The sequence below is a fragment of the Myxocyprinus asiaticus genome, chromosome 13 (genome assembly GCF_019703515.2).
Source record: "Myxocyprinus asiaticus isolate MX2 ecotype Aquarium Trade chromosome 13, UBuf_Myxa_2, whole genome shotgun sequence".
Lineage (NCBI taxonomy): Eukaryota > Metazoa > Chordata > Actinopteri > Cypriniformes > Catostomidae > Myxocyprinus > Myxocyprinus asiaticus.
In genome coordinates this window covers 31,263,570-31,291,343 of record NC_059356.1, presented here as the reverse complement: position 1 = coordinate 31,291,343, position 27,774 = coordinate 31,263,570, and the positions used below count along the sequence as shown (strand labels likewise).

General features: G+C 43.3%; 1 protein-coding gene across 1 annotated transcript in view; it reads left to right on the top strand.

Annotated features, from left to right (window-relative positions):
- Nucleotides 1–25,485, top strand: part of LOC127449779 (somatostatin receptor type 5-like) — a 57,406-nt gene extending 31,921 nt beyond the window's left edge. The window contains exon 3 of the mRNA XM_051713320.1: nt 23,538–25,485. Coding sequence (XP_051569280.1) covers nt 23,581–25,011 — 1,431 coding nt within the window. The 5' untranslated portion in view covers nt 23,538–23,580 and the 3' untranslated portion in view covers nt 25,012–25,485. The remainder of the gene's footprint in view (nt 1–23,537) is intronic.
- Nucleotides 25,486–27,774: the final 2,289 nt, after the last annotated feature.

Sequence of the window (27,774 nt, the reverse complement as noted above, 5' to 3'; positions counted from 1 at the left end):
GTCCTCTGCATCTGACATCACCAGTGTGCTCTCCGACACAGCAATCAAGGACTCATCCTGCTCACAAGCCCCGAGAGAGATGTTAGGCTGGCCGTGAGGCGAGCTGGTCTCATCTCGGAACTCAACGGAGGCAGACGAGCGTGCTGGGGAACGGGAGGTCCACGGGAAATTACCCGGCGAGACCACAGCCATTGAAATCCCCAAATTGCCTCCAGAGCCAGCTGGGCCGGCCTCGTACCCTTAGGTAGAAGGCGCAGCGAGGGGGTCGGCTGGAATGGCTTTCCCTCGGAGGAAGGAAAGCCACGACCGCAATGTTGCCATGATCATGTTCTCGCAATGAGAACACAAACCATCCACAAACGCAGCCTCAGTGTGAGCGCGGCCCAGACACGTGAGGCAGCGCCCGTGGCCATCGGAGGCAGAGAGATAACGATCACATCCAGGAATTACACAAAGACGGAACAGCATCTTTAAAAAGACGCATCATTAATAAGACATTCACGTCAATGTGCTGCTCTAATAGAGGAAAATATACTCTTTGCAGAGATATATACTCTCTTAGTAGCGCTGTCGAAGAGCCCAGGGGCATAGTCTGCACTAAGCGTGCAGAAGGAGAGAAAGCCGCTGGAATGTGCTGTATATCCAACTATCTCTATCTGAGGTGAATGGACCGGCAGTGGAATTCAGCTCGCTGACACACAACCCTGATGAAGGGAACGAGACGATGTGTCCCTCTTGCCACAACGCGGTACTATCCGCTGAATGGCCGGGACCTTGTCTGAGTGGTTGCGAGCCAGCTCCTTTTATACCCGTATGTCCGTGGGAGTGGCATGCAAATTCAACTTGCCATTTCTCATTGGCCTTTTCTCAAAGATTAGAGGTGTTTGGGGCTCCCAAGGGTGAACAGTAGTGTCACTACATCGACACAACATCGAGTGAGTGACAGAAGGAGAACAGTTGTAAATAATGAAGAATGTAGCAGCTAGGGAAACTCCTGTGAAGACAGCACCTTGCATATGTAGGTTGAATGTTTTACCATCACACCACGCTGTGTGAATATGTGCGTTGTTTGAGATACAAGTGTTGAACTGAGGTCCGCTAATGCGCTAAAGCTAGCGGCAACACATCAAGTGCGATTGAAACGTCACTTCCGTCAGCTGTTAAACGGTGAATGCTTCTGTGTAGTAAAAACGTTAAGTGTTCCATTTGGGACAATAGTACACTTTAAAAATTAATATACTACACGGTTAAGTGCATAGTATATTTTGTAAGTGCATAGTGTATAGTGTGTCATTTGGGACACAGCTTTAGTGATGAGAGAATGATAATTTCTGTGTTAACTATCCCTTTAAGTAATACCTGTTATTTTTTTTTTTGTTGTTGTTTTTTTTTTTTTTTTTGTCTATTGGTGAATTATCTCCATCTTACTTGAACAAACCCTCAAATTCTTACAAATAAAATGAAAATCATAATTCCCAATACAAAGGTTACCTGTAGTTTACAGTGTTTTTTGGGATTTTTTGGGCGATTACTTTGGATTACTTTGGATTACTGTAATTGTTGTTCCTTATAGCATTATGTGTCTGGATTTAAAAGTGGCGACTGAAATTCAAGATATGGAATATCTCGACGGGAAAGGAGGAATGTCTTGATGAGAATGCAAGAATCAATCTGGCAATCAATCTGGTGTCCAACTGCAGGGGGTGGCAGGGAGACCCTGCCACACCACCAGGAGATGTTCCGGGATTAATGGGGTGAAACATCCGTGATAGGTGGCTCCCGGATGATGACCCCATAACAGGACAACTGAAGGTACCGGCGGAGGTACGGCAGGCAGTAATGCCCAGCAGATTTAGACATTTACCTGTGCATCTAATTAATATTCTGGGAGACCAGTGACTATTGTGAATAGGGCAGTTGGAGTCCAGGGAAGACAGGAAGACTGTCAGGAAAGACTGACTGACAGCGGGAAAGTCTGCACAGGGGTGGGCAGGCTAGTTACCTTGGAACAGCCAGACACAACCTTGCACTTCAGCAGGAGGTCAGACAAGAAGGATATAGAGCCTGTTTGAGCACCACAATGCTACTGAATCCACTGTCGTGGAGGGTCATCAAGAAGACCAGTATGGCCAACAGGACAAGTCATGCCTGCAAGGTGAGCCGCAGGAGGATACAACTGTTAACCCACAGAAAAGAGAGGGAAGGCAAGACAATGAAAAGGAGCCAGGGAGAAGAAACTAATTTATTGGCCAAGATCTAACAATAATAAAGCCTGGAGCAGACTAGACTAAGACCTGTGCTCCACCTTGGAGAATGCACTCAGTGGAAGGGTGGATGCCAAGCTTAATATGTTTAGTGACATTGTTTATGAAGAATGTGTTTTTAGATTTAGGGAAGCGTCAGTGAAGAAATTTGGTCCCAGGGTGATGGGTAGGAGAGAAAAGGAAATGCTTCAGCTGGTGAAAGAGCGGAAGAAGCTTTACAAGGTATGGAGAAGAGCAGATGAGCATGAGAAGGAGGGCTTGAAGGTATTGTGGGATGGCTTAAGGGCTAGGCTGTCGGTTTTGAGGAGGGCAGAGAGAATTCGACAGCGGAGAAGAAGGAAGAAGAATGAGAGTATGAAATTCGTCAAGGATCCTTTTAAATTTTCCAGAAATCTTGTCGATGAGAAGAGGAGTGGAAAGCTGGTAATGCCCAAAGCAAGATCTAAAAGATCATATGAAAGAACAACTAGGGGATCCCTATAAAGAGCTAGGCTCACCTGGATATGTATCACAGCCAGCGGAGCCAATAGTAGGATTTGATAAAGCTCCACACAAGTTGAGTGAGATCAGGCAAGTGGTAGAAAAATCCAGGGTAACTTCAGCCCTGGGCCCGAACGGGATACCTTATAGGTTGTATAAGTGGTGCCCAACAGTACTTAAATTGTTATGGAGACTACTGAGAGTTTCCTGGAAGAAGCAGTGCATACCCCTGGAATGGTGAAGGGTAGTGACCAACTTTATACCCAAAGAACAGGAATCCACCTACATAAGTCAGTTTAAGTTACTCATACTCAGTTACTAGACTTGAGTATTTATCTACTGAATGTGGAGGGAAAGATTTTCTTTTTGGTGGTAACAAGGAGGATGTCTGATTACCTTCTGAAGAATGGATACATAAACACAAGCTGCCAGAAGGCAGGCATACCAGGTTTTCCTGGATGTGTGGGGCATGTGTGAGTAATATAGGAGCAGATCCAGTCTGGCAAGAGAGACAAGAAAGACCTTCATATAGTCTGGCTGGACCTGGCAAATGCCTATGGATCAGTTCCACACCAGCTATGCACTGGAGTTTTTCCATGTACCAGAGTGTATTAAGAGCTTGGTAGATGAAAGAACTTGGACCTGAAAATATGTCATGCAACACAGGAGTACATAACTGGATGGCACCAACTGGAAAAAGGGATTGCGATGGGATGCTCAGTCTCTCCCATCCTGTTCACAGCAGCATTTGAGATCATCCTAATTGGTGCCAGACAGATGGCCCGAGGAATCCATGCACAATCTGGGGTGAGATTGCCAGCATTGCGAAGCTATATGGATGATGTCATAAGTATCCTCCAGACTGATGCATGTACAAACAGACTCTTAAAAAGGTTGGAGGAGTTTTTGGCATGGGCCAGGATGAAGATCAAGCCAGCAAAATCACGTAGCCTTTCTGTTCTTAAGGGGATTAGATGTGACCAGATATCTTTGAGGTGGATGGTGAAAGAATCCCAGTGCTGGCAGAGCAGCCCATTTGAAGTTTAGGGGGAGAATACACAGCACATCTGTCAGATTAACACATGGCAGGGTTGGCTCTGAAGCAGCTGAAAGAGGGCTTGGCTAAGATAGACAATTGTCATCTCCCAGGCAAATACAAGGTCTGTTATTACTAGACTTGCCACAATATCATAATTTTCACACTGGTGTGGTGTTCACGTTCAAACCGACTAACACCAGTATTACCGCTGGTTGACGCTAAGTGGTACTATGGGGTAATTTTCATTAAATAGCCTACACAATAATGCAAGGCAGCTTGATTTCAAACTTTGAACTTTATTTTTTATATGTTTTAACTAAAAATTCTAATGAAACTGAAAAAATAAAGTGCAATTAAAATGTGTGTTATTCATCTTTTTGAAAGATGGCTTTTTACCAGTTATGAAGGGAACATCTCTTTGGCAACGAACCTACTTCATCCATGCATTCTCTACATCATGGGCTACTGGTAGGGTATTTAATTTTCTGGGCAAATACATCACTTATTGTGGGTTGTTGTGGGTTTAATGTTGGTGTTTAATTGCCTTTCATCCCAGGACCCAGTTTAGCTGCTTCAGAAGTTCCCCCCTGAGGCTGGGTGATATGCAAGAAATATGTTCAAGATATTTTTATATAAAAAAAATCACAATATCCAATTACATCATCAACCTCCTGGCTGAGGGATCGGTGAATATACTTGCTTTAGTGATTTTGCATTGAAAATTAAATTTATTTATTTAAAAAACAAAAAACTTAAACCAAAGACATTTCTAAATTCAATTTGCACTTCAGACGGAACGAAAAGCAATTAAAATAATGAAGTGGTCAAAAAAAAAATCTTATATAACCACCTTTCCATTTAACCATCAGGCAAGTATCCATCTATGATGACAGGTGGAAAATTACTAATACATATTAAGATCTAAAAACAATTATAAATGTAAACATAATAATTATAATGATGATAATAATCACTGAAATATGGTTCGAGGTGAACCAGTTTTTGTATTATTTTATGATTTAATCATAGATGTATAGGCTATTTATAAAGTGACCCTGCAGAGTTGCACTCACAAGGAACTGCTCTGTGGAAATAAAGCGAACTGAACTCAGAGCACCTCCTGAGCTGAGATGGTCTGAGGTCATTTGCAGCATTCTCATAGACGATACTATTCTTGCAAAATGTTTTCAGAAGACTGAAATAAAGAAAGTGTGAGAATCCTTTACATACGCGTGTTCCACGAGACTGCACGCCTCCGAACAAATAGTGCATCAGACATGAGCATAGACGGCTTTTCTGTCATCTGTTCTTAAAAATATAATAAAGTGTGTTTCTTCAAGCACATGTCTGTGTGTCAAACAGCATTTCTTGTGTAATTCCAAATCCAAGACGTCTTACAGTTACCCACCATGCACATTATATTCGCTACCAGTAATTAAACGTCTTCTGTCAATGCGCATACTTTGCTGCCTGTGTAATTTGATACGTTGGTAAAGAACATTTGGCTTTCAATGTGTTATTTAGGTTAATTTATCATGGGTCGCAAACTCTTCATTAGGCAACTATTCTTAATTAAGGCTATTCTATTAATTAGGGTAATGGATTGATATTGGAAGTTCCATTCATAATGTTTCCCCCTTTTACGCGGTATAAACTTTCACACCGGTGTTGTCCCTTGTACCGAGTAAAATTGGTAACACTGTTCACTGTGGCAACCCTAAGTGTTACCAATTTACATGATGTGGCCACTAAAGATGAGTGAGATCACTGCAGCAGCAGTGGCAAGGATGGACACCAAGGCCAACAATTACATCAGGAAGTGGCTGGGCTTGTCATGTTGTCTTTCAGACGTAGCATTGTTTGGAAGAAATGCCTTTCAACTGCCATTAAAGTCCATCACCCTGGATTAAAAGCAGGACAAGACCAGGCTGTTCATTGAACTAAGGAAATCAACAGACCATTCAGTGATGGCTTGTCAAGCCCAGGTCCAAACAGGTCACGCCTGGTAGTCAGAGGAGGTTGTAAACGAGTCTGTTTCAAGACTGAAGCAACAAGGGATTGTTGGAAAACCCAATCAGGAAGAGTAGGCCTTGGATGGGGGATGGCTCCCAAACTGTGGTCAGCAGCCTCTAAAATACAGAATAAAGTGATGGTAGTGACAGAAGTAACCAAGATGGAAGAGGAAGGGTATATGATTCAAGCAGTCAGCCAGCAGCAGCAAGGGCGCTGGACAGTATGGGAAGGTGCATCTAATAGAGTTTTAGGATAGGCTGACCTGTGGAAGATACCTCAGGCCAAGCTAAATATCCTAATTAGATCCACCTATGATACTCTAACAAGCCCTGGGAATTTGTCTCTGTGGTATGGTAAAGAGGATATTTGTCCCCTCTGTGAGGCCCCAAGAGAAAATCTGCAGCACATATTGGCTGGGTGCAAGACCACCTTGGCACAAGGATGGTACAGGTGGCAGCATGATCAGGTTCTGCGAAAGCTGGCAGAGATCCCTTGATGTGTGTAGAATAAACGCCAACAAAGGCCATCATGCTCCTCAGAGGAAGTACACTGAGTTTGTTAAAAAGGTAGGTGCTGCACAAGGCACAGTAAGGAGGGAGGAAAGGTCAGTCCTGGCACATGGAAGTGATTGGTCAATGGTGGTTGACCTTGGCCAGCAGCTAAAATTTCCTTCTGAGATCGCCATTACCTCCCTGAGGCCGGACATAGTGTTATGGTCATCATCAGCTAGGAATGTCATAATGATTGAACTTACTGCCCCATGGGAAGAGGGACTGGAGACAGCCTACGTTATTTCCGCTGACCCACTTGGTCCTTATCCAGGGGTTTCTGTAGAGGGATTGAGTGGGGGAGTGAAACCAGACCAAGCTAGGCAATGAAGGGGCAACTGGCTTGCCTCTCACGTCACTCTCCTACTTAATCTGTTGGGGGATTGGTTTAAGGATAGGCACTGGATGGGTGGTAGGCACAGATTTATAGCTTGTATTTTTTCTAACTGAGAAGAGGCCTTAGATGTAGGGTAGGTCAGACCTACCCCCCCATATGGTATGTCTCGACGGGAAAGGAGGAATGTCTTATTGGAAAAGCAAGAACTAGAGGCAATCGAAAGGATCCGATGTCCAGCTGCGGGGGGTGGCAGGGAGATGTCCCTGACCACTGCCCCACCACCAGTAGAAGTTCCGTGATTAATGAGGCGAAATATCCGTGATAGGTGGCTCCCGGCTGATGACCTGTAGCTGTCAACTGAAGGCACCGGCGGAGGTGTGGCAGGGAGTAATGCCCAGCAGGTTTAGACATTTACCTGTGCATCTGAGTAAGACTTTTGTTGTGTCATTTAAGATATTTAAGACTTTTTATGACTTTAAATTTTGGAAAACTGAATTTAAGACATTGTAAGACTTTTTAAGTCTGTTTACACTGAAAATGCAACAAAAAGAAAAGATAGATTGTGGAATGTTGGACACTTCATGCACTCAGCGGTCGCAGCTTGCCCCACGTAGCGGAAGGGGCAGAGTTACCTGGGGCCGGTTGCACCAGCTATACGTAAGTTTCAACTTAGCCTAGTTGTGGCGTAAATGGGCACTAAGTCACAATTTACGCACTACTAAATATTTGAGCGTTGCACCATTAATCTTAGGTAGGAGGTAACCCTACGTATAAACTAATTATTTATGGCAGCCTCCGACCAGGAGTAATGGTTGGAATAAAAAAGCAGACTGATATTTTATGACATCAGTGAGCTCATGTTTTGTGTGACAGGCATCAATCATTTCGACATACAGTATGATGTTGACATTTACGCTAGTTTACATTTACGAGAGAAAGAAAAAACTTTTAAGCGGCTCTTCGGCATGAATCCGTTCAAACGGTGCAGTTTTCAGGGTGCATTGCCCGGTGTCAAGTTTCAGCACATTCAAAATATATATAGGATATTAAAATGAATAAATGTCTATTTTTCTAACCTATTGTATTAGTATTTATTTATCACCCCTTATTTATTTTAGATACAGTTATTTACACAGGGCAAATATACTGTTTATCAAATATACTTTTATTACGTATCATATATTAATGGGGATATAATTTATTACAGCTGACAGTTACGTGAGCAAACAAGGTTTGAACATCAACCGTAACAAGATCAAATTGAAATGCAAGGCTTTTTAACACTTCTGTGTACAAATTTGAAGGCTGTTTATTGGATCAGTACAGGTAAACGTCATAGTATGCGACTACGCATTACTTTACGGAGAGCTTACGACCTATTAGTTAAGTCTTGCCTTAAGAGCAGGTGGTGCAACCAAATTAGGCACTGACATAGTTACAAACTAACTAGTAGTTACTAAGCCCTTAGTGTGAACTTTACATCCCAACTTATGTGCGACCTTACGCACAGTTGGTGCAATCCTACCCTGGCCACAGTGCTGAACTGACAAAACAGTTGTAATTAATGGTGAATGTGGCAAATAGCGAAACATCTGTGAAGACAGCACTTTACAAAGGTGAGTTAAATGCTTTACCATCACCCCATGCAGTGCAAACATGTATGTTATTTGAGATAAAAGTGTTGAACTGAGTTTGGCTAACACACTAAAGCTAGCGGCAATGCATTGTGTATGTTTGAAATGTCACTTTTGCAAGCTGACAAACAGAGAATGCTTCTGTGTAGTAAAACAAACGTTAGTTTCATTTGGGAAAATACTACACTTTGAAAATTCTAAATCAATATTTTATGTCCATGTATTTATTATTAGTTTACTGTACATTATCCCTAACGAAATACTAGCTGAACATCTACCTGTAATGTAGAGCTGGTGGCAGGAGATGCAGTGAATGTGGACATCATAAAGTATGCTACAGTATACTCAATACACATTTGAGCTGCAATGACAAGGGCATAGCTTCAGCTGCATGAGAGTTTTGATTATATACAAGAAAAAGCAGCAAAGCATGTTGACCTTAGAGAACGAGAGTCTTTCAAGCACAAATATTGGCAAAACTCATATCAAAGAGAGGCTGAGTGGGGGGTAACATCAGGTGGCAAAAATATGAATAGACAGTGATTGGATTTTTTCACTGATGAGGAGCATGCTGTTATTAATTACAATTAGAGCATAAAGTCAGTGTCCATTTGAAATCAGTCAGGATAACAGACTTCATGATAAATCATTCAGAACATGGATCCTTTATGTCTCTAGGAATCTGTCTTCATGAAAATGAATGTGCATTGGGTCATGCATCTCTCAAAAGAAATTAAACCAATTGCTTAAAGATATGTTCTCATTCTGTATATACTGTAATTAGTGTCTTCGTGGGGCATTATAAGAAAGTGTCTGTCAGCCCTCTGCAAAGGTCTTCCTTCATTGTTTTTGTTTTTTTTGTTTTTGTTTTTTGGCAGCTGTCCCAGGAACAAATCCCATATGATCAGGTGAACCACTGAATGGATGAACAGCTCTCATGAGGTAGTGGTAAGAAAAGACAGATTAGACAGTTCTGACCTCTCTGAGCAGGACAGTCCTCCATCTACCAACTGATAAGATGGAAAGAGAGAGGGAGAGAAGGACAGAGGGATGTACACAGATAGAGTGTTGAAACTGATTTACACAGAACAATTTACTAGGCTTTTTCATAAAGTATAAATTATGCATTGCCATTTTCCATAACTTTTTCTTAAGTCTTACTCAGTTTATTTTTATTTTTATATTTAATGTGATCAATGCAGAACTGTATAGTGACACCAATTTGCTAATTCTTTTCACTTAGTTAACTAGGTTTCAAACTCCATTTCAAGAATATTGTACAGAGATACTGTAAATAAACATTAGAATAAATCAATAAGCCATAAGAGTCTGTGTGTGAGAGACACGAAACAAAGCAGTTTATCAAACCATGGGAACAACATATAATAAAAAACATGAATGTTAAAAAATCAGCTAAATTTATTATTAATAATTACTGAAAAAAACAACAACCTGGTCTCAGGTTCTATACCTAAATCTTTTGCAAAATAATTTTTATGTGGCTCGTTCTATGTATCACGGCAGTTTTATCATGAGTAAAACAGAATATTACTAGCTCATGAACACTTACCTTTCACAATTGTGTTCCTTACACAATGCTATCTTATGACATCTAAACACTTTCACTATGGTGAATAGTAAGGTACTACATTTTACTGTTTGCATTACATAACCACGTACATTTACAAGCATAATGAAATTCCGCGGTTGCTCAAATAATGTAAAGGGCCAGGGTACGAGTCCAAAAGAGCGCACAAAGTGACTTGGTTGACGTGGTTGCTTCAGCAGTTGCGTTTTTCATGTCACATTTGCTTATTATGACACTATCGGTTAGGTTTAGGTTTCAAATTTAGGGTAGGGAGGTAGGTTATGTTGATTTAAAACTCGATAGACCATTAACCTTAAAAGCCTTAAAAATCTGTTTGGGAAAATATTTAGCTCTCTTTTAGTGCCATACAGTGGACATTTCATCTCGTACCTGCTGACATATGTATTTCAAAGGAACCATGTAATATCATTTAGTAAATATGTGACCACATTAACATAATTTTGTATGAGATCAGGCTGAAAAAAACAATTGTTCTGCCATGTAACAGTTAATTTTCCTAATTGTAGGCTATTTGTGAAAGCCAAGAAACATTGCAACTTGCCACATAAATATAGAATGTGCTATGACAGTTGTGTTTTTCAACAGCTCCTTACATTATTCATCCAATTAGAATATAGAATCAGAACTATCTGTTTTGTAATCAGCAATAAATGGCGGATCATAAGACATTACAATGTACTTTTGGTATTACTAACTACTTGCAAGTTTTACTGAACTAAGTGACAAAATCAGCAAGTGTCCTGTCTGCATGTCTGATTCATCTGTTACTTTAGAGTAACCAATTAGCTTTAAAATACTGCACAAAGCACTGCTTGCACAATTAGTATTAATGAAATCAATCATTTAATCTTCTGTGAAGTTTTTAACTAGACCTGTAGCATGGAAAATATTTTTGATGTTTTGATAGTTATTTAAACATGAAGGTTACATGTATGTGGAGCCATATGTCAGGGACTTAAATGATCGCAGCCTCTCTTTTTTCTCCTTTCACTTATTATTCTCTTTGTTCTGCTTTGCACTTTTATTCTTTTTTTATTAATTTCAGCATTGCACTGACAGTGAATACCTTGAGGTTTACTTTGTTATGCTCTTATCTGTTCATATTTAGAGGAAAAATCTTAAAACTTTGGAATCCTATAGATATTTAATTCATTCGCTGATTTCAAACTTAAATGTTTCAAAACATTGTCATCTGTGTTCAATACTTGGGAACTTCCAAGTATTTTCCTATTAAAAACATTTCTGTTAAAATTGGGTTAGACCTAATGGTTAGGTTTAGGTTTGGGGTTTGGGTTAGGGGTAAGAGGGGATTAGAGAAAATGATCAGTAAATAATGACTTAAATGTCTCTCTGGTCCTCATACAAAGCAATCGGATGACTTCAGCACACACTTTTTTTTTTCTTTTTTTTTTTACACGGATCATTGCATCAATCTCAAACCACTGGTGATCAGGACCCAAAACAACAACAACAAACAATTGCTGTAAGTCATGGCATGACCTCACATTATCGCTACTTGCACCACATGTCACGTTTACTATAGGTTCTTCTGTCTGCAGTGAGGGATTTACATGTGATAAATGTAAAGAATTAGTCAAGCTGATGGAGAAGATAAATGAGTTAGAGATGCGCATCCGAACACTAGTGGAGGTCAGTGAGAAAGAGAAGTCGGTAGATACTGTTTCGGATGCGGGTAGTACAGCGAGCAACACACACACTTTTGTTCCGGCTGTAGGGCAAAGCGACACAACTCTCCCGTTCCTGTTAGGATTTCCAATCCATTCTCCCCACTCAGTGATGCACCCACTGAGAATCATTTTGAAATCGCCCTTGTTATACAGTGCATCCGGAAAGTATTCAAAGCGCTTCACTTTTTCCACATTTTGTTTTGTTACAGCCTTATTCCAAAATGGATTAAATTCATTATTTTCCTCAAAATTCTACAAACAATACCCCTTAATGACAATGTGAAAGAAGTTTGTTTGAAATCTTTGCAAATGTATTAAAAATAAAAAACGAAAAAAAATCACATGTACATAAGTATTCACAGCTTTTGCCATGACATTCAAAATTGAGCTCAGGTGCATCCTGTTTCCACTGATCATCCTTGAGATGGTTCTACAACTTGATTGGAGTCCACCTGTGGTAAATTCAGTTGATTGGACATGATTTGGAAAGGCACACACCTGTCTATATAAGGTCCCACAGATCAGAGCATGTCAGAGCACAAACCAAGCAATGAAGTCCATGGAATTGTCTGTAGAATTCTGGGGAATCTGGGGAAGGGTACAGAAAAATTTCTGCAGCATTGAAGGTCCCAATGAGCACAGTGGCCTCCATCATCCGTAAATGGAAGAAGTTTGGAACCACCAGGACTCTTCCTAGAGCTGGCCGCCCAGCCAAACTGAGCGATCAGGGGAGAAGGGCCTTAGTCAGGGAGGTGACCAAGAACCCGATGGTCACTCTGACAGAGCTCCAGCATTTCTTTGTGGAGAGAGGAGAACAACCATCTCTGCAGCACTCCACCAATCAGGCCTGTATGGTAGAGTGGCCAGACGGAGGCCACTCCTCAGTAAAAGGCACATGACAGCCTGCCTGGAGTTTGCCAAAAGGCACCTGAAGGACTCTCAGACAATGAGAAACAAAATTCTCTGGTCTGATGAAACAAAGATTGAACTCTTTGGCCTGAATGGCAAGCGTCATGTCTGGAGGAAACCAGGCACCGCTCATCACCTGGCAATACCATCCCTACAGTGAAGCATGGTGGTGGCAGCATCATGCTGTGGCGATGTTTTTCAGCGGCAGGAACTGGGAGACTAGTCAGGATCGAGGGAAAGATGAATGCAGAAATGTACAGCGACATCCTTGATGAAAACCTGCTCCAGAGCGCTCTGGACCTCAGACTGGGGTGAAGGTTCATCTTCCAACAGGACAACGACCCTAAGCACACAGCCAAGATAACAAAGGAGTGGCTACGGGACAACTCTGTGAATGTCCTTGAGTGGCCCAGCCAGAGCCCAGACTTGAACCCGATTGAACATCTCTGGAGAGATCTGAAAATGGCTGTGCACCGACGCTCCCCATCCAACCTGATGGAGCTTGAGAGGTCCTGCAAAGAAGAATGGGAGAAACTGCCCAAAAATAGGTGTGCCAAGCTTGTAGCATCATACTCAAAAAGACTTGAGGCTGTAATTGGTGCCAAAGGTGCTTCAACAAAGTATTGAGCAAAGCAAAGGCTGTGAATACTTATGTACATGTGATTTTTTTATTTATTTATTTTTTGTTTTTTATCTTTAATAAATTTGCAAAGATTTCAAACAAACTTCTTTCATGTTGTCATTATGGGGTATTGTTTGTAAAATTGAGGAAAATAATGAATTTAATCCATTTTGGAATAAGGCTGTAACATAACAAAATGTTGAAAAAGTGATGCGCTGTGAATACTTTCCGGATGCACTGTAGGTGACTCTGTTGTAAGGAATGTGGAAATAGAGACTCCAGCCACTATTGTTAAATGCATTTCAGTTGCCAGAGTGTCTGACATCAGGTGTCTGATGAAGTCCCATGGTCCTACCCAACGGGGGAGGAGTTTCTACAAACATGGTGACTGGAGCAGAGGGGCCTCTGCCCAAGGAAGACGCAGTTTACCAACAGGGAAACGATTTAGCTGAAGATATACGTCACATGGGTCACCTATGGGGAACCAACACATGCGGAGCACCTACCCCAGTACAGTGCTTAGTTAGCACATGTACTGAGCCGGCAGCGAGTTCCTCCGCAAACTTGTCTGCCACAGGGCAGGAGAAAGTCATCCAGGGAACACACTTTGTGAACACTACTGGGAGTCAACAGTGCACGTCTTCAGCTCAGGGGAGGTGAAAGGTGCTATGTGCAAGCGAAACACCCAGCCAGCTGTCCCGGACTTACCTGTTCGTACCTAGCAAGACACGGGACGAAACCGGCTCAACCTGGAGATTGTAGAACCTTGCAAAGGTGTTGGGTGTTGCCCAGCCCACTGCTCTGCAAATGTTAGAGAGGTGCCACTGGTCAAGGCCCAGGAGTCCGCCACACTCCTGGTAGAATGGACTCGTAGCCCTGCAGGGGGCGGCACATCCTGAACGTGATATGCCATTGCTATGGTGTCAATGACCCAGTGGGCGATCCTCTGCTTGGAGACAACGCTTGCTTTCCACTGTCCACCAAAGCAGACAAAGAGCTGCTCAGAGACACTAAAGCTCTGCGTGCGATCCAAATAGATGCGTAAAGCACGCACCGGACATAGCAACATCAGGGCTGGGTCTGCCTCCTCCTGGGGCAGTGCTTGCAGGTTCACCACCTGATCCCTAAATGGGGTCGTGGGAACCTTGGGCACATAACCCTGTCAGGGTCTCAGGATCACTTGAGAGTAGCTCGGACTAAACTCCAGGCATGTTTCGCTGACAGAGAGCGCTTGCAGGTCTCCTACCCTCTTGTTGGAAGTGAGCGCAGTCAGGAGGGTAGTCTTTAAAGAGAGTTCCTTAAGCTCAGCTGACTCCAGGGGCTCAAAGGGGCTCCCCGTAGACCCTGAAGAACTACAGAGAGGTCCCATGAGGGAATGAGGTGCAGTCTGGAGGGATTCAACCTCCTGGCGCCTCTCAGGAACCTGATGATCAGGTCGTGCTTCCCTAAGGACTTACCGTTCACTGTGTCGTGGTGTGATGCTATAGCGGCTACATACACCTTCAAGGTGGAGGGGGACAGCCGCCCCTCCAACCTCTCCTGCAGGAAGGAAAGCACCAATCCAACTGCGCATCTCTGGGGGTCTTCGCGTCGGGAAGAACACCGCTTAGCAAACAGACGCTACTTCAAGGCATACAGGCACCTCATAGAGGGAGCCCTAGCCTGAGTGATCGTGTCTACCACCACGGGTGGTAGGCCACTTAAGTCTTCCACGTCCCGTCCAGGGGCCAGACATGGAGATTCCAGAGGTCTGGTTGTGGGTGCCAGATGGTGCCCCATCCCTGAGAAAGAAGGTCCTTCCTCAGGGTAATTGAGGAGTGTGAGGTCCGAGAACCACATCTGGGTGGGCTAGTAGGGTGGTACTAGGACGACCTGCTCCTCATTCTCCCTGACCTTGCACAGGGTTTGTGCAAGTAGGCTCACTGGGGGAAATGCATATTTGCATAGTCCAGGGGGCCAGCTGTGTGCCAGCACGTCTATACTGAGGGGTGCCTCGGTCAGGGCGTACCAGAGCGGGTAATGGGAGGATTCTCGAGAAGCTAACAGGTCTACCTGTGCCTGCCCGATTCGACTCCAAATCAGCTGGACCACCTGAGGGTGGAGTTTCCACTCTCCCCTGAGGGTAACCTGTCATGACAGCGTGTCTGCAGCAGTGTTGAGGTCGCCTGGGATGTGAGTGGCTCACAGCGACTTGAGGTGCTGCTGACTCCAGAGAAGGAGACAGCAGGCGATTTGTGACATATAACGGGAGCGTAAACCGCCTTGATGGTTGATGTATGCCACCGTTTCCGTGTTGTCTGTCCGAACTAATACATGCTTGCCCCGGGTCAACGGCCATAACCTCTGCAGGGCGAGCAGAATTGCCAACAACTCGAGGCAGTTGATGTGCCAACGCAGCTGCGGGCCTGTCCAGGAGGGGAACGCCTGCCCGTAGAAATGTGGGGTCGGTCCAAGGGCTGAAGAGGTGGCGACAGACCAGTGTGATGGCCACGCGATGTGTCCCGCGGCGCCATGCCCATCTCGGGACTCGAGTCTGGAGCCAATGCTGAAGCGGACTCATATACATCAACCCAAGCGGTATGCATGCCATATGCCCCAGGAGGCTCTGAAACAGTTTCAGTGGAACCGCTGTTTTCTGTCTGAACTTCTTCAAACAGGTCAGCACAGACTGTGCACGCTCGTTCGTGAGGCGCACCGTCATCGAGACTGAGTCCAACTCCAAGCCGAGAAAAGAGATGCTCTGAACCAGGAGGAGCTTGCTCTTTTCCCAGTTGACCCGAAGCCCTAGTCGGCTGAGGTGTGTGAGCATCAGGTCCCTGTGCGCACACAGCACATCCCGAGAGTGAGCTAGGATTAGCCAGTCATCGAGATAGTTGAGGATGCGAATGCCCACTTCCGTTAACGGGGCAAGGGCTGCCTCTGCGACCTTCGTGAAGACGCGAGGGGACAAGGACAGGCCGAAAGGGAGGACCTTGTACTGATACGCCCGACTCTCGAATGCAAACTGCAGGAAGGGTCTGTGTCGAGGTAGAATCGAGACGTGGAAGTACGCCTTCAGGTCTACTGCCGCGAACCAATCTTGATGCCGGACGCTCGCTAGAATGTGTTTTTGCGTCAGCGTCTTGAACAGGAGTTTGTGTAAAGTCTGGTTCAGTACTTGCAGGTCCAAGATTGACCGCAACCCACCGCCTTTCTTAGGTACAATGAAGTAGGGGCTGTAAAACCTCTTCTTCATCTCGGTCGGAGGGACAGGCTCTATCGCACCCTTCTGTAGGAGGGTAGCGATTTCCGCGTGCAAGGTAGCGGCGTTCTCGCCCTTCACTGAGGTGAAGTGGATGCCGCTGAACCTGGGCGGATGCCTGGCAAACTGAATAGCGTAGCTGAGTCGGACGGTCCGGATCAGGCATCGCGATGGGTTGGAAAGCGCGAGCCACGTGTCCAAGCTCCGGGTGAGGGGGATCAAGAGGCCTCATGGCGGGGCGGAGCCTGAGGTTCCATGTCGTGCCATGGCCGTGCTGAGTTCAGGGACAACGAAGCACTTATCTGGCTTCTTGTGACCACCCCCGGAACACCCTGGGACGGGGGAGGAAGAGGTTCATCCTCGTGACCTGTGGAGACCGTCACATCGGGGGCGGATTTGTGTCGCTGGAGTGCCAAACCTGCCGAAATGGAATGGTGGACGGTGGTCATGATGACGGCTGTGTGACCCAGGGAACAAGGAAACCGCTTTTTTGCTGAACTTTTGGGTACCGCAGCCACTTGGGCATGCTTCGAAATTAAATGAAAAGGTAACAAAAGATTCTCCTTCCGGCCCTCCACCGGGGGATGGAGTGGTCTGTTTACCAGCTCCAGAGCAGTGGGTCTCCTCGCCCCTGGGTCGCCCATTTCAGGGGCGTTTCAAAGCCTTTCTCGGGTTCATGGCGGCCGGCCGTGAGACGGGTGGTGTCTGCTTCCTGCCGGGACCGGGCGGGCTGCGGCGGAGCCAGTGCAGTCACCGCACAAGGATGCCCTTGGACGCCCTTGGCGACGAGCAGACGGGGTGCAGGATCTTGAGCCGCACCGGGGAAGAATGTGTTGGATAGCTTCCATCTGCTGCTTCACCGCTGAGAACTGCTGGGCAAAGTCCTTGACGGTGTCGCCGAACAGGCCAACCTGGGAAATGGGGGCATCAAGGAACCGTGCCTTGTCGGCCTCTCTCATCTCGACCAGGTTGAGCCAAAGGTGGCACTCCTGGACCACCAAGGTGGACATTGCCGCCCCAGAGACCGCGCCGTGACCTTCGTCGCCCGGAGGGCGAGGTCGGCTGCCAAGCACAGTTCCTGCATCAATCCCGGGGCGGAACTACCCTTGTGCAGTTCTTTTAGCGCCTTGGCTTGGTGGACTTGCAGGAGAGCCATGGCGTGCAGGGCGGAGGCGGCTTGTCCAGCGGTAAACCTACAGGCCCTGGACGGGAGCTTCGGGCGCCCACACCAGGTGGTGGCGCTCTGCGGGCATAGGTGCACCGCGAGTGCCTTATCCACCGGGGAGATCACCGAATACCCCTTGGCTGCCCCACCATCGAGGGTAGTGAGGGCGGGGGAGCTGAAAGATCGGGACCGGCAGTAAAAGGTGCCTCCCACGACCTTGTCAGCACCTCGTGCACTTCCAGGAAGAAAGGACCCAGGAACCAATCATCGAGCCGCGAGGGTTCAGGGGAGAGCGGAGGGTTCCACTCTAGCCCGATGCTCGTGGCTGCCCGGGAAAGCATGTCCGTCATCTCCGCATCAGCCTGTGACTGGGCGACCGTACCTGAGTGGGGAAGCCCAGCTGAGGCTTCCGCTTCCGACTAGATGAGCCCGCTCTCCGATGCTGCGCTCGAGAGCTCATCACCTTCGCGGGCCCCCCAAACAAGAGGTCGAACTTGCCCTGAGACGAGCCGGCGGACTCATCCGGAAGCCTGATCGGGGCAAACGAGCTTGCTGGGGAATGGGAGGTCCGTGGAGGGATACCCGGCGGAGGTGGTCCCATTGAGGTCCCCAAATCGCCCCCAGTGCTAGCCGCGCTGGCCTCATACCTGTAGGTAGAAGGACATGGTCATGTTCTTGCAATGAGGACATGACCCATCCACGAACGATGTCCTCGCGTGGGCAGCGCCCAGACACGAAAGACAGCGATCGTGGCCATCAGAAGGCAAGAGATAACAACCGCAACCAGGAATAACACACAAACAGAAGGGCATCTTTAAAAAGACATTCCGTGTGTGCCACTCTTTTAGAGAAATATACTCTTTTTAGAATATACTCTTTTATTTCTGCTGAAGCGCCCAGGGGCGTTCTCTGCAGTGCACCAGTGCAGAGGGGGAGAAGCTGCTGAAATGTGCTGTCAGATCCAGCAGAGGTGAATGAAAATTCAGCTCAGTGAGCATCGACCGTTCTGAATGAGTGGTTGCATACCAGCTCCTTTTATACCCGTATGTTTGGGGGAGTGGTATGCAAATACCACTCGTCATTTTCCATTGGCCTTTTTTCAAAGATCAGAGCTGTTTCGGGCTCCCAAGAGTGACCCCTAGTGTCACTACATCAACACAACATTGAGTGAGTGACAGATGGGGAACTAATTTATGCATTCATGACCTCAAGACTAGATTATTGTTATGCATTATTAGGCGGATGTCCTGCAGGTTTAATAAATAAACTTCAGTTGGTTCAAAATGCAGCAGCGAGAGTGCTAACTAGAACCAAGAAATATGATCATATCAGCCCCATTTTATCGATGTTATGTTGGCTACATTTTAAGTTTCTTATTAATTTTAAAATTCTGTTAATTTCTTGCAAAGCTTTGAATGGTCTAGCTTCAAAGTACATAAGTGACCTTCTGACATGCTATGTTCCATCACATTCATTACGATCACAAAATTCTGGCTTGTTAATAATTCCAAGAATATCAAAATCCACAAAAGGAGGTAGATCCTTTTCATATTTGGCTCCTAAACTACGGAATAGTCTCCCTAACATTGTTCGGGATGCAGACACACTCAGTTTAAGTCTAGACTAAAGACTCATCTATTTAGCCAGGCATACACCTAATTTATCCATCAACTCACAATTAGGCTGCTTTAGTTAGGTCTGCCGGAACCAGAAACATCTATCATGTTCTATAACTCTGCATAACATTGAATGGCATCTACGCTAATATTATTCTATTTGTTTCCATGTCTAAACCTCAGGATTATATCTCGAGGTTACCAGAGCCTGTTAGATCCATCTCTGGTCCTGCCTGATGTCCAACTCCCACTGTGTCGCTGAGTGATGATGACCAACTGCAGCATGTGCCAGCCAGACTTCACCTCAGTCTAGTAAGACGGACTTCACAGAGGATGAATTGATGCAGACTCAAAGATATGGGATTCCTCATGACCCACTGTCTGAAGTATGGGCTCAGGATGGAGTTCACCAAAATTACCTGCCATAAACTTCCAGCCGGACTGCGATGCTCCTCACTGAATGATTTCTATATCAACTTGGTCAAAGGAAGGACAACACTCTTAAAAAATGAACTACATAGAAAATGAATTAACCACTAACAAAAGCCTTCATCAGCCAATATCAAAGGACAGTGCATCTACATGTATTTTCTCAGTTAATTCAGGATGACTTCAAAGACTTTAACACTAAAACTTATAGTTCATACAAAATTATTTAGTTTAACCATTAACCCACAACACTTACTTAGTTTACAAATTTCATCCACTAATAGTTCTAAACATAAATATCTAATATTGTCATTATAGTAATTCATTTTCTGTTATAGCATAATAATTTCCTGTACAGCTGCTTTGAAACAATGCCTGTTGTGAAAAAACGCTATACAAATAAATTTGAATTGACTTGACTTAAGAAGACTTGGAATAAAACAGCACAAGTCGACTGGACTACTTTTATTAGTTGTTTTGTCCTTTTTGGAGTATAGAAGACTTGGTCTCTATGATCTGTTGTTGTTTGGAAAAGAGTGAGTACATAAATATTTTATTTTTGTAAACTATTCCTTAAATCAGCTTTTAAATGTTGGCTGATGTACCATAAGTTCTTACTGGTATTCAATATTTCCCATTATAACAACAAACTCTTACCCTACTGATTATCCTACCATCATATCTCTGACCAGATTACACTAAAGCCTGACATGATGGGCACATGATGATGGCAGTTATGTTTTGCATGTTTTCCTCTGTCTCTCATTACAAGTGTCTTTGCTATGTCAGACTAGACTTAATTTATCTTCCCTAATCTTTGCTTTGACAATATTTGCAAATGAAAGAGAAAGGCTAATATATTTCTATCCCATTTCTTTCTTTTTCAACAAAGAGCGACATATGAGCACGTTAAAATAACCAAGAAAGGTATTGCATACACTGAGATTAAACACGCACTCAGGTGTACACACACACCGTGAATGGATTTCTAACATCTGCTCAGTCAGCCCTGAGCCCCAGTTTGCCTGGTTGCTAATAAAATGTCAATTATTAGCTTTGGCGTGCAGACCACATGTGGGAACGTGCAGTGTTTAAACTGTTTGAGGAGTACATGTACACCACGGCAAGCCAAACAAAGACATCCCAGCGGAGTCAGTCTCTTTGCCATTCCCGTCACTGCAATTGTTTCCCATCTGGCACAACATGGGCACTGTCACAGCTCTCACACTTTATTCTTTCCATCTATTTTAATTACACTGGTGGCCAAAAGTTTGGAATAATGTACAGATTTTGCTGTTTCGGAAGGTAATTGGTACTTTAATTCACCAAAGTGGCATTCAACTGATCACAAAGTATAGTCAGGACATTACTGATGTAAAAAACAGCACCATCACTATTTGAAAAAAGTCATTTTTTATCAAATCTAGACAGGCCCCATTTCCAGCAGCCATCACTCCAACACCTTATCCTTGAGTATTCATGCTAAATTGCTAATTTGGTACAAGAAAATCACTTGCCATTATATCAAACATTGCTGAAAGCTATTTGGTTCGTTAAATGAAGCTTAACATTGTCTTTGTGATTGTTTTTGAGTTGCCACAGTATGCAATAGACTGGCATGTCTTAAGGTCAATTAGGTCAAAAATGGCAAAAAATAAACGGATCAGTAAATAATTTTTTTTTTTTTTTTTTTTTTTTTTTTGAGGAATGAAGGCTATACAATGCTTGAAATTGCCAAAAAAAAAAAAAAAAACCTGAAGATTTCAAACAAAGGTCTTCAAAGACAAAGGACAACTGGCTCTAACAAGGACAGAAAGAGATGTGTATGGCCAGATGTACAACTAAACAAGAGGACAAGTACATCAGGGTCTCTAGTTTGAGAAATAGACGCCTCACATGTCCTCAGTTGACAGCTTAATTGAATTCTTCCTGCTCAACACCAGTTTCATGTACAACAGTAAAGATAAGACTCAGGGGTGCAGACCTTATAGGAAGAATTGCAAAGAAAAAGCTTTTGAAACAGAAAAACAAAAAGAAATGGTTAAAGTGGGCAAAGAAACACAAACATTGGACAACAGATAATTGGAAAAGAGTGTTATGGAGCTGTTGTGGGATCAGCTAGACTGTAAGGTGTGTTCGAAGTGCCCGACAAGACAGCCACATCTATTGCAAGTGCTACAGGAAGCGTGGGGTGAAATGTCACCTGGGTATCTGGACAAACTGACAGCTAGAATGCCAAGGATCTGCAAAGCTGTCATTGCTGTACGTGGAGGATTTTTTTTATGAGAACTCTTTGAAGTAGTTTAATTAAAAAAAATTCAAAATGTAATAGTAATTTTTCATGTTATTAATGCCCTGACTATACATTGCGATCAGTTGAATGCCACTTTGGTGAATAAAAGTACCAATTTCTTTCCATAAGAGCAAAATCTGTACATTATTCCAAACCTTTGGCCGCCAGTGTATGTTTATAAATTACTATTCCTGGAAAAACCAGCCATACCTTTTCCCATCACTGGTTCTTTAGGGGTTTCATTATCGTTGCCCTTGTTTGTTTTTCCACATTTCAATGTTGTCGTGGTAGATTTCTTCAACACAGCAATCGAAGTGAAGTCGAGTCAAAGATTTCTGGAGATGCAAAGTTCTGATTCCAAAACGTTTTATTCGTACCACCCGGCCGAGGGAGAAGTTCCTGTCTTTGTTTATTAATATGTTACATGTGATTTTCTCCTCAGCAGATTTCCATGTGTTATCAGCAAAATATCTTTTAGGATGCATTTGTATTCATTCTGTGTTACTCCAAGTTTGTCATATGATGAGATAATAAGGAGCATGCTCTTTATAATAAAGAGACATTTGTCTTTTGCTCAAAAACAGGATGTTCCATTTGAACTCGTGATCAGATAATGCTTTTTCTAGCTGCAAAGTACCTAACTATTATATTTTCTTTCACACTAGAAAAAGCATAACTATTTAAATTTATATGGATAAAACACACTATAATCACTTCATATAGTTACATACTAAATGATTAAATGAAAATATACCATAGTGTATAGCGTGCTAATGTTTTGCAATGCCACAATTCTCACACAATACAAAGTGGTAATCTGTAATTGTTACCATAAAGCTCTATTTCTACTTAGTATAACCCTTAAAATTACATTTGTTGGTGTAACCTAATGTATTCAAGTTGATTCAGTCATGTTAACATGTAAACATTTTTTGACTTGAATCAAACCAGTTTATCCTTTTCAGCTTGAAAATTTTGGACCCCATTGACATGCATTGTATGGAGAAATGCATATCAACTATATTCTAAAAAGATCTTCATGTTCCACAGAAGAAAGATAGCCATATGTCTTTGACACAGCATAAGGATGAGTAAATTATGAAAGAATTATCATTTTTAGGTGAACTATTCCTTTAGGTTAGATGTAACCCATGTGAAGCAAATTGTCTGTGTTTTCAAGGCATTTTCTAGGTTAGGTGAGATGTCATTAGGGTACACCAATAAAAGTAATTGTTTGGGTCATATCAGGTAGAAATAGTTCCTTAAGGTAACAATTGCAGGTTACCACTTTTTACAGTGCATGGTTCAGCAAAGTACTGTAGAGGCCGACTTTTCTTTTCTGAGCACCACACAAATGATGGATAACTGGCATGTCTGATTACCTAAGGAACAAAATTAGCTCCATCCAAAACCCAGTGAGTCATGTTAGGTTTTGCAATTAACTGTCCTCTGCAATTTATTCATATAAATTGACTAGTGTTGAGTCTCTATGTTTTAACTTTTGAAGCTACATTCAGATTTGCATGTGAAACAAACGTCTTAACAATGGTGCTTTTGTCTGTGAATTATGCATTTCTTGCATGCCATTTATTACATGCAACAATATACTGTGAATGTTAGAGTACATTGAGATTGTTGTTCTCTGTACAGGACAATGGCCCCCAGCTGACGGCAGTGACGGAAAGAGACTGATATGGAGTTAGACACAACTGCTGCACTGGGCATATGGAGCAACAGCTCCATTCCTGGTTTCCTTCTCAGCGAGAACATTCTCAATGACACCTGCATCTTCAACACTTCAAACTGCGCCAATGGGACAGATACTGGGAACCAATCAGGAACCAGCATGGCTGGAATCCTTATTCCTCTCATTTACATAATTGTTTGCATCGTTGGCTTGGGAGGAAACTCTTTGGTCATCCACATTGTCCTGCACTACTCCAAGACAGAGTCAGTGACCAACATATACATCCTTAATCTAGCTATAGCTGATGAGCTTTTCATGTTGGGCCTTCCATTCCTAGCTGTGCAGAATGCCATGCACTCCTGGCCCTTCGGCTCCTTCACATGCAGACTGGTAATGACCGTAGATGGCATTAACCAGTTCACCAGCATTTTCTGCCTAACCGTGATGAGCATTGATCGCTACCTGGCTGTGGTTCACCCTATTCGATCATCTAAGTGGAGGCGACCTCAAGTGGCAAAGGCTGTGAATGGGACAATCTGGGCATTCTCCTTTTTGGTCGTCTTGCCCGTGGTGATTTTTGCTAATGTGCAACGAGAGGGAGGAATCTGCAACATAATTTGGCCAGAGCCAGCCAGAATCTGGGGAGCAGCATTTATCATCTACACCTCAACTGTTGGGTTTTTCTTTCCCCTGTTAGTCATCTGCATGTGCTACCTCCTCATTGTGATCAAGGTCCGCAGCTCGGGAAAGAAAGTTCATGCCACCTCTACCAAACGGCGCAAGTCAGAACGAAAGGTCACACGAATGGTGGTGATAGTGGTGGCTGTGTTTGTTTTTTGCTGGATGCCGTTTTACGCTCTCAACATCATAAACCTGGTTGAATCACTGCGTGACGAGCCACAGGGTCTTCACCTTTTTGTAGTAGTTTTATCTTATGCTAACAGCTGTGCCAACCCTATTGTTTATGGCTTTCTCTCAGACAACTTCAAGCGAGGTTTCCGGAAGGCTCTGTGTCGCTCCTCACGGAGGGTGGAGAACCATGAGTCCACAGAGCAGCAGCATCAGGAGGAAAGAAGAAGGGTGCTGATGCCCAGGGAAAGTCTTAGAAGAGCAGTGAGAGATGATGAAGATGAGGAAGAAGAAGAGTACAGGGAGGAGATGACAGAGATGACAGAAATCTGCAGGATTACTCAGAATGGAAATGGAAGTGGGCAACCTGAAAGCACACGTGCCCTTTTCATGGAGAGACCCTCAGCTCCAGGTGTTTCTGAGATCTGTTACCCAGACAGGAGAGGCTCAGGTGGGGAAGCCATTGGAAAAGGGCCAGGCTTTGGGCCTGCTGCAACCCTTTTGAATGGGGCCAAAAATGGGAATGTGAAAACACTGCCAGAGGAACCTGTGGAAAAGAACAGCTCATTGGAGATCAGCTACTTGTAAAATAGCTGACAGGATTTGTCCTAGCTGGAAAAACAGTATTATTGTACATGCCTGCCTACTTCAAAAGAGCCCTTTGTACTACTGGCTTCTATCAACTCTTCAAAATGTAAGAATGGCTTTTCACACTTGAAAATGTTAACACTGGGTCATTCTTAACCCAGCCTATATGGAATCCTTTCATGTTTCACACTGTTTATACTTTACCCTGGGTTAATAATGAATCCAGAGTATTTAGTTTTGAGGTTTCACACAGTACATTCGTTTACCCCAGGTTAAAATTCTTGTTTGCATATTTGCAGTGTCAGTAACAATGATTGGACAAATGTAGCTCGTGCAAGACTAGGGTTGTGCGGTATAACAGTAATAAAAAAAAAACATTAAAAAATGGTATGATATCATCTTGTTGATAATTTCGGTACCATACTACAGTATGGTGCTATTAGCAACATTTTATGGGATGTGAAATTTTTTTTAATTAAATCAGTGACAATTTGACAATTAATCAAATTCATATCTTGACATGGCCAAGTGTGCTCATTAAACAGCATAAGGATGTCATTTAATTAAATAATATGCAGTCTACATGCGCTGCATGCTTCAGAATGAACAAGAGGTGCCGCTGTGCTCTGTGTCATCCAAATACACAAACAGATTGCATGCACATATGCACGTAATGCATTGTGTTTAGTGTATGAGCAGCTGTGGACACTCACACGAACTCTTCCGGTGCTGTTCTGAGATCTCAGCTAATGAGTATTTCAGCATTTTATTTAGAATGTGGACTTATTAAAAACTACCACACAACATCTACAATTCAAATGTCTCAAACAGAGATAAATTAGGAAGAGTCATTATTGTTTTAGCTGAAATTCAGGGACAAAGTCTTATTTTGGCTAATATTTATGCACCTAATGTTGATGATCAGGGCATTTTTATAGATCTTGAAGGGATGTTGCAAGCTGCTTGCACCCCTCATGATATAATATTGGGAGGAGACTTGGACTCAGTCCTTGATCATAGTGAAGCAAAAGTGTGCAAGCCCCCTAGAGCAACACTGACGCTTCACAGGTTGTGTAAAAATCTTGGTCTTACAGATATTTGGAGACTTTTGAACCCATCTGGTAGGGACTATATCTTGTTTTCATCAGTCCATAAAATTTACTCTAGAATAGATTTTATATATATATATATATATATATATATATATATATATATATATATATATATATATATATATATATATAAGTCCCTCATTTCATCTGTTGTTGATTGCTCAATTGGAAACATCTTAATCTCAGATCACGCCCTGGTGTGTTTAGAGGTGTTGCCACATACAGAGAAAAAGAAATCATATAGTTGGCGCTTTAATGTATCCCTTTTGCAAAAACCTGAATTCCAACAAATGCTAAAGACTGAAATCAGTGTCTATATGGAGACAAACTGGTCCTCTGTATCCTCTGTGGGCGTGGCTTGGGAGGCACTTAAGGCGGTTCTTAGGGGTCAGATCATACAGTATGCCTCATTCAACAAAAAAGTTAAACCACAAAAACTTGTGGAATTGGAAGGGAATATTAAAAGTGCCGAGGCAGAGCTGAAGCGCTGAATGCCATCTAATGGCCTCAGGGAACTGACCCGAATGAAATACAGATATAAATCTATTTTGTCGCAGAAGGTGGAGTTTTGGCTATTCAGGGCAAGACAGTCATACTTTGAGTTGGGGGACAAAGCAGTGAAGCTTCTGGCTAGATATATAAAACAGAGAGAGTTTTTCTACCATTCCCTCAGTGAAATCTGCTGGTGGTGAAATACTTACCTCAGCCATTGATATTAATAATGCTTTTAAAAAATTCTGTCTTGCTACAGTCTCTCCCTATAGATGTCCCCCTCTCTTATTTCAAGCAATTTGATAGCATAGTGAAGTCCTTCATTTGGAATGGTAAACGTCCAAGATTACATTTCAGTAAGTTACACAGGCCGATTGTCAAAGGTGGGCTAGGCCTACCCAAGATTTTGTTTTATTACTATGCATTCGGTCTCAGACATTTGACTCATTGGTCACTTCCACCTGAGAGAGCCCTCCCTGGTTTTGTACTGAACAGGAAGTTCTTGCCTCTATTTCACCATTGCAAAACCTTTCTATCAAACTAACCGGAGAAGTTAAGTTACACCTCGTTATCTCGCATTGGCACTCGGTATGGACAAAAGTGTCCAGAGAGTTTAATTCAGCCATTTATTTAAATGTTGCCTCAAGCATATGGCTGAACCCAAAATTATGTATTAATAAGTCCCCTTTCTGCTGGTCAAAGTGGATTGTGAGGGAGTTTAATACGCTCAGTGACCTATATGAGAGTGGAGTGTTGAGATCCTTTGAAAATATGGTTCAACATTTTGGGATTCCCAGATCTCAGTTCTTTAGGTATTTACAGCTGCGCCACCTGCTCTGTACTATTTTTGGGAGTAGCATACACCACCCTAAAGCGGCAGATGCTCTGGGAGTGGTGATTACTGCTTTAGGAAAAGGTCATGAGGCATCAGTGTATTACTCCCTGATAATTCAGAGTCTGGGGGACGGAGCTTCAACTTCTCTCAAGAGATTGTGTGAGAAAGATTTAAACTTGGTATTGGAGGAGGGATATTCGGGGGAAGGGTTTAATTTTATATAATTTGATTCTGTATTTTCTGTTATGTTTATTTAATTTGTTGAAGGGAATCAATAAAAATTGTTAATAAAAAAAAACTACCACACAGGAGGAACTCAAAGGT